Source organism: Sphaerodactylus townsendi, linkage group LG09 (genome assembly GCF_021028975.2).
Source record: "Sphaerodactylus townsendi isolate TG3544 linkage group LG09, MPM_Stown_v2.3, whole genome shotgun sequence".
Taxonomy (NCBI): domain Eukaryota; kingdom Metazoa; phylum Chordata; class Lepidosauria; order Squamata; family Sphaerodactylidae; genus Sphaerodactylus; species Sphaerodactylus townsendi.
In genome coordinates, this window is record NC_059433.1 from 22,146,009 (window position 1) to 22,153,026 (window position 7,018).

The window sequence follows — 7,018 nt, forward strand, 5'->3', positions numbered from 1 at the left end:
CCACTGACTTCAATTGCCTTAGATACGTGTAATATATTTATTTATTAACAAAATATTTCTGGGCCACCCCTCCACCCAGCATAGTGTCCTCTGGGCAGAAAACTGTCCAAGGATTAAAACAAAGTATAAATGGATGCATACACACCTGCACACACACACAAAATATCTGGGGATGAGAAATTTTCAGAGAAGGTACCAGTGGTATCTTGTTACAGTATGAGCTTCTGTGAGGCAGAGCTCATACTAGAATAAATGTTGCTATTCTATAAGGTGCCACTGCACTTTTGTTTTTGAAAAACAGACTAGCACAGCAACCCTGTTGTAATTAGTGGTATGTGCAATTCATGGCAGAATAAACACTAGGGAAAATAATGGGCACTCTTTTTAGTTTTGTGCATCAGTCACCATTAATGAGATTCTCCAGTATTAATTAGAATGTGTCTCTTTCTTTCTGTTACCTTCAGATGAAGGTCCTAACCCTCCTGAACAATTTACTGCTGTCAAGCTGTCAGACACAAGGTAATTACTACTTTCTTGAATTTAAAACCAGACGTTTTCCTGAGGTATTCTTTGGCTTCTCTATATAGGAATGATTGAAACTCATTTTATCTTTTCAGGTCTGCTTTCTAATTATAAATGGTTAGATTAAAAAAATATTATGTCCCTTTGTCATACTAGTATAAGATAATAATGTTTTATTTATATTCCACTCTCAGCCTGCCAAAGCAAGAAAAACAAAACAAATCTCACATATGCCTACATCAACAGTGATACCCAAACAAACTTTATATGACACAGTGCGGGGGATATGTAGATAAAGAATGTCTTTAACAATAAAATGTTATTGTTCTGAGCTAAGAGCGCCATCCAAAAGAGGGGGAGCTGAATCTGCTTTTGGGAGCAGCATGGTGCTGAACCAGCGTATTCGCCCTTCCCAGGGCACTTACCCCATCGGAGGGGTGATAGTGCCAGTGTGCAGCCACCACACACATACACTTATCCCCTGCTAGAGCACCACTTAGAATGCTGCACTAGCATCCCAGGGCCCTTCCACCACTGGCATAGCTCGGGCAGGAGCCAACATTAGTTGATTCCCTCTCAGCCTCTGCTGGTATAGCAGGGGCAGGCTGGTCTTTGGACTTAAATTACTCTTTTGGGTGGCCTAGGGGCCCATAGAGGCTTCTCAGTGGTGGGGGGGGAGGTTCTTTCACTTTTCAAGCCTCCCCATACCGCTAGGAAGCCTCTTTGGGGCCAGTGGCCAGGTGCCCAGCTCTTGGATGGGGCTGTAAGTAATCCTAAAAGCTGTTAACTAGATAAATGTTCTTTTTCTTTTTGGAGAGGGGGGGAGTTAGTATAAATTATTCTGAAGCTGTACAGAATGCTACAGCTCTGCCTTATGTCACTGGAGCCCTTATTCAACAATCCCCTTTTCTGATATTTCAGTAGACTGCGCTTAAAGCTTTATCTTTTTCAACACAAGGACTGGAACCTTGCCTGAAAAAAAGTTGATACTCAGGAAGTTAGGTTTTACGCCAAATAACCCTTCTCTGTATTTGCTTGGAATTACATAAACACACAGCCCTTCTCTTGCATTTCAGAAAATGCCATTTTTCATCATTTAAGAATTAAAAAAAATATTTCCAGACCTTATGGCAGTAACAAACACAAGCAAAGATTGAAATGAGGAAGACTGTAAGGTGAAATCAACTGATTGATTTCCAGGTCATGCTCTCGAGTTCCAGTGGTCATAAGGTGTTAATACAAACTGTTTGGAGTCCTTCAATCTCATTTCTTAATATTTTTAATAAATTTATCACTCTATCTAGATTTTTAATGTTAGTGTGTAGTCTGTTAAACATGCACAGTGTCCATTAAATAGAGAAAGACAATGGAGAAACAGGAAAAAATTGTGGAGTCTTCCCAGCGTTATCTTAACCTAAGTCAGTAGGTCTTTAAATTGTGTACCTTCAAGTTACCTTCTCCATTTCAATTTGATTGCTGAGGAACCTCTATATGTCTGCCATGGAACTCTGGAGTACTGCAGAAGATTCTGGGATACATTGTACTTGTTTCTCGCTCATGTGAGCTCTTACGAACCTGTTCAACTTCACTGTTTTCTGTTGTGACCTGGAGTGCATCAGTGCACAAAAGCATAACTAGAGTTCCCTTGCAGCTGCCTATTTGCAGGAAAAGATCAGTTGCAACAGGTAAGTGGATCTAAGGTAGCCTGTCTACCATCATCTATCTGTCTCTGTGGAATCTTCACTAAACTTTCAGAGACCCCCAGTGTTCTCCATAATGCAAAATAATATTAATGAAGTGACATTAATGTCATTGCTTTTCTTTCTTGCATTGTTTTTTATAATATGTTTCTTAATTTTCTCAAATATAGTTAAAAACAGAAAATATAGAAAGAGGGAAAAGGAAATACAGTTACCCACAAACTGTATATATGTTAGCTCTAGCACATTGGATCTTAGAATTACAACAGTAATATCATTTAGAGAGAACATTACATAGTTTTAAATTTCGTTCGTTCCAAAACAACAATAAGTATCTAATGAGCAGTTATTTATATCTTAATAATAGCTTAATATTACTATTGTTATTATTCTTACATAGTCCATTCAGTCTCATATAAGAAATGCAGTTCCCATTTCTTATCAGACTCTTGTTTCTTGCTTTTCTTCTTTCAGAATTGCTCTAAAATCAGGCTATGGCAAATACCTTGGTATCAATTCGGATGGGCTGGTTATTGGACGTTCGGACGCAATTGGTTCAAGGGAGCAGTGGGAACCGGTCTTTCAAGAGGCAAGTGACTTCGAACAGCAGTTGATTCTAGCAGATGATGCATTGGTTTGGGGCTATACTTGTTTATTTCTGAAAGACGGACTTGAATAGAGTTATTGTCTGTGTTCTGGGATTTCCCCACAAAGAACAAAGTCAGAAACCAGTGTGGGGAGAAATTATTCCTTTTTATTCTTCAGCAGACAGAAGTTCGTTGAGAGTTCTCATTCATTCAGCTATTCCCTCTGGGCAAATTATCTGAGCTGTGGGTTATAAAAGGTGGCTAAAACTACACAATAGAGTTTTTACTCACACACATATATCACTCAGCTCCTCAATGTCCAGCTTTCAAAATATTGAGATCTTTATTACTCTTGGATTGAATCCAGCCATATTTTTCATGCAGTCTTCCTCAATTCTTCTCTTTTCTTCAGCTCCTATCCCATAAAGGCTGTGTCCGTTCAGTCCCCCTTTTTCACCAGCAGAAAAGCTGGGCGGATCTAACCTCTTGTATTCTGTAACTCCCCCTTCGTGACAACAGTGTGATTAACTCGACTGTACAAATTCTTCAACAAGAACATATCTGACTGCTGGTGCTTCACCCTTCATTTTATTGATTTCCCTCTTTTCTCTCTTACCATCAGTCCACCAACTTTTGGACTTCAAGACTTCCTTCTGAGTTCTCCATAGTCCCTATTTCCTGCTGAGTTTCTCTATAAAGTTTTGACCTTTTTTTTCTCTCTTTAGGTTGCTGCTTGCTAAAAATATTTCTTCTCAGCACACCCATGTCTGCTCTCAGACATTTTACTTTATTATGAGTTTACATAGAGATTGCGGGGGACACACTGAAAACATTACTGCTAATTTCCAATTAACAGTTAAAATCAACTACTATACAACAAAAACAAAGTGACAGCATCTGCCATGCATTGTAAGATAACAGTTAAAATCAACTAGTATACAACAAAAACAAAGTGACAGCATCTGCCATGCATTGTAAGACTTTTGGAAGTAGCTGTTCTAGTCCAGGATACATACATAGTTTTATATCTTCAGAAGCAAAATCCAATAGGTTATACATGCAGCTGACATTAATCTGAAAATGCTAGAGGTGAATTCTAACTTCCGTTAGAAAACACAAATCATCCTGTGCTAATTTTGGGTTTAAAAATCAACATGCACTTACTGAAGGTTTTAAATCGATATTATTAGATTTTGAGATTTTGTTGCCATTTTGTTTCAAGACAATTAGCCAGATTTTTGCAGGAAATTACTAATTTGGTTTGCGTTTTTGTTTTCCAGGGGAAAATTGCTCTGTTAGCAGCTAATAGCTGCTTTATCAGATGTAATGAGGAAGGTGATATAGAAGCCAAAAGTAAAACTGCAGGTGATGAGGAAATTATTAAGGTAATCTGAATGTTTTCTGCATATAGCACTTTACATGTCTGTTGCATATTTCAGAACAAAATGCCAAAGCGTAGCAAAACTCCATATGAAATATATATATATTGGAAACCAAAGACTTTCTTCACTCTACAATCCACTGTCTCATCAGATGGACTATATAGTTTCCATTTTAACTAGTACGCATCTCAGACCTGGATCCTTTGAGGAGAGCAGTGGGAAGTCTCTGTGACTTTTAAAAAATTGCTTATTGAGGAAATTCCTGTCAAAGTGGATGGAAGGGAAGTTGAATCATTTTAGTCTGCAAGTGGGAATTTGGATGATGGTATTTTTCTTCACACACAAACTCTGACACATAGATACTTGGATATCAGAGAAGAAGGTTATAGCCAAACCACATTCACACATTGTAGTCTATATTCCCCTTCCTCTTAGAGTGTTCCCAGTATTTTATTAGTCATAGTAATGGACAGTTTGCTAAACAGAGATTTCTGATTGTATTATAAAATGTCATTACAATAGCTTTGTTTACTATTTTTAAATATATTTTTGCTCCTTAAAACCACAAAGTAAAACTTATAAAACTTCAGAGTGAAGCAATTTTATATTTGACTTTTTGGCATCGGCTTTTTTCCCCTTTTCCTTTTTTATTTAGATCAGAACATGTGCGGAAAGAGAGGCCAAGCAAAAAGATGACATTCCTGAAGAAGACAAAGGAAATGTGAAGCAGTGTGAAATCAACTATGTGTACGTAAGAAGAGGATGTTTGGCCTTCAGTAAAGTATAATGGCCAGGCAGTACAACGCCATTGGCTCCTCATATCAGATATAGCGGGGTGCGCCCAACCTCCTCTGATAGGTTACAGGAGAACAAGGAACCTTAGACAAGTACTCACTAAAGCATATATCTCTATACAGAGACCCTTACAGAGATCCATACTCAGGAGCCATTACCCATGTGGAAGATTCAAGCAATGTCTAGCTATTAAGACCAAGAAGATATCAAATCCCCTATCAGGCTTTCAGTGGCATTTATCTCAATTTACAAATTGCAATACCTCCCAATGCGTGTACATTATTATATGTCCGTGTCCAAAAGTATACATTGGAATGACTTTACGTTCCATCAAAGTGAGGGTAGGACAGCACAGGAGTTCAATAAGTAATAAGAATACAGAAGTTCCTTTGGTACAACACTTTTTGGAACCTCAGCATTCTGATAGGGATCTTAGATTTGCAGTGCTAGCTACATACCATCACATCAAACATACTGATGTCAAGAAACATATCCTGCAATGTGAGAATCGTTTCATTTTTGCATTTCAAAGTGACACAAGGGGACTTAATCACAACATTGATTTTTCTATCCATTTATAAATATTTTTCCATCTTTGATGGAAAAGATGATATATCTTTGATGGTGTATTTCATATTACCATTTCATATTATGCCTTATAAGTGCTTGTGCACTAGAACTTATGGAGTGACTATTTCATTTACATGTTTATAAATATGGAGTTGCCAGAGCCTAGTGTGTGTCACGTTACATTGTACTCCTGAAAATCTTAGCTTTCAGTTCTAGTAGTCATTCATTGAATAAATGTATGGGTTTCTAATATACATTGATCATTCCCTGGGCTTAATTTTAAGGGCTTTGTTGTAATTTCAACAGACATGAGTATACAAACTCTTCAGATATAAGAGTAGAATCTACATCATTGGTACAGTTCATTAATGAAACTAAATCCTTGGTGTAAGCTAAAACAGCGAATTGTTTCATTCAGAGTAAAGATTATGGTTTATGGTTTCCTTTCCAGAAAGAAATTCCAGAGTTTTCAAGACCGCAAACTCAAAGTAAGCCAGGAAGACAGTAAAGCCCTCAAAAAAGCTAGGAAAGAAGGCACTTTTCATGAGACTTTGTTGGACAGGTATGTCTTTCCTTTGGATAACATTTTTGTTTTCAATGAAACATTCTTTAAATCTGAGGCATAGCTAAACAACTAGCTAATGAAACTATAAAACATCCTGAATTGAGATTACATAACAATGGGACACTGCAATGCATTTTGGCTGCAATTTGAGCATCTTATTTTCAGATGATTAAAACCGTTTTAAGACTAGTGAGAAAACAGATTCTCTGTTCAAAGATGTGTCAAATAGCCGAAGCTACTTGGCTAGCATTTCCAAGGGGCAGACTCACAAATCATTTTTAATCCTCTTTTTCCCCATTTCTGTTACAGGAGAGCAAAATTGAAAGCTGATCGATACTGCAAAATAACCTAAAGAGTCACGGATTCCCTTTGCTTCCTTTATTAGTGGCCTGTGTGTGCATGTGAATATTCTGAGTAAAAAACATTTTGGTGGAGTATAATTAAAACTTAAGATTTTTTTTCTTTCTGAAGTCAAGTGTTTTTTTTAAATAAAAAAGTAAAAATGCTATCTACAAATATCCATATTTCTGTTTGACGCCATATTGTGGTTGCTTTGCATCAGGTTTGTGTTTCTGACCTCTGGGTTTTTTTGTTTGCCTTCTTTGTTTAAAGTGGGATTCAGCAGGTGGGATTCAGCAGGTTCACACCACTTCGGCAGAACCGGCTGTTAAAATGCCTCTTGTATACAACTAATTGTTCAGTTATTTAAATCCCACCACTGGAACCAGTTGTTCAATTATTTGAATTCCACTACTGCCCACATCCCTGCTTCTCCATCATTGAAAGTGTTTCATTAGGATTTGAAAACATTTGTTTTTACCCAAGACTATGATTTTTGGCATCTGCCACTACTTTTTACTTTATCTTATGTCCTTTTCTTTCTTATTATGGGGGAAG

The 7,018-nt window shown here is 37.3% G+C and overlaps 1 protein-coding gene across 2 annotated transcripts; it reads left to right on the plus strand.

Moving 5' to 3' along the window:
• The first annotated feature begins 449 nt into the window (after positions 1 to 449).
• Positions 450 to 6,637, plus strand: LOC125439047 (protein FRG1-like). Of its 2 annotated transcripts, none has more exons than XM_048507914.1 (7): positions 450 to 519; positions 2,174 to 2,207; positions 2,697 to 2,856; positions 4,090 to 4,194; positions 4,847 to 4,938; positions 6,008 to 6,118; positions 6,431 to 6,637. In XM_048507914.1, the coding sequence occupies exons 1-7, from the start codon at positions 465 to 467 to the stop codon at positions 6,471 to 6,473; spliced, it is 600 nt and encodes a 199-aa protein (XP_048363871.1). In that variant the 5' UTR covers positions 450 to 464; the 3' UTR covers positions 6,474 to 6,637. The 2 variants fall into 2 exon arrangements, with proteins under 2 accessions (XP_048363871.1, XP_048363872.1); XM_048507915.1 differs by having other exon boundaries at positions 2,697 to 2,811.
• Positions 6,638 to 7,018: the final 381 nt, after the last annotated feature.

Bases quoted from the DNA above. Each gene is read 5' to 3' on its own strand.
- LOC125439047 (XM_048507914.1), top strand. From the start codon at position 465: ATGAAGGTCCTAACCCTCCTGAACAATTTACTGCTGTCAAGCTGTCAG. The intron at 520-2,173 runs GTAATTACTACT...GTTCCCTTGCAG, and splicing joins GTCAAGCTGTCAGACACAAG to CTGCCTATTTGCAGGAAAAG. The intron at 6,119-6,430 runs GTATGTCTTTCC...TTTCTGTTACAG, and splicing joins CATGAGACTTTGTTGGACAG to GAGAGCAAAATTGAAAGCTG.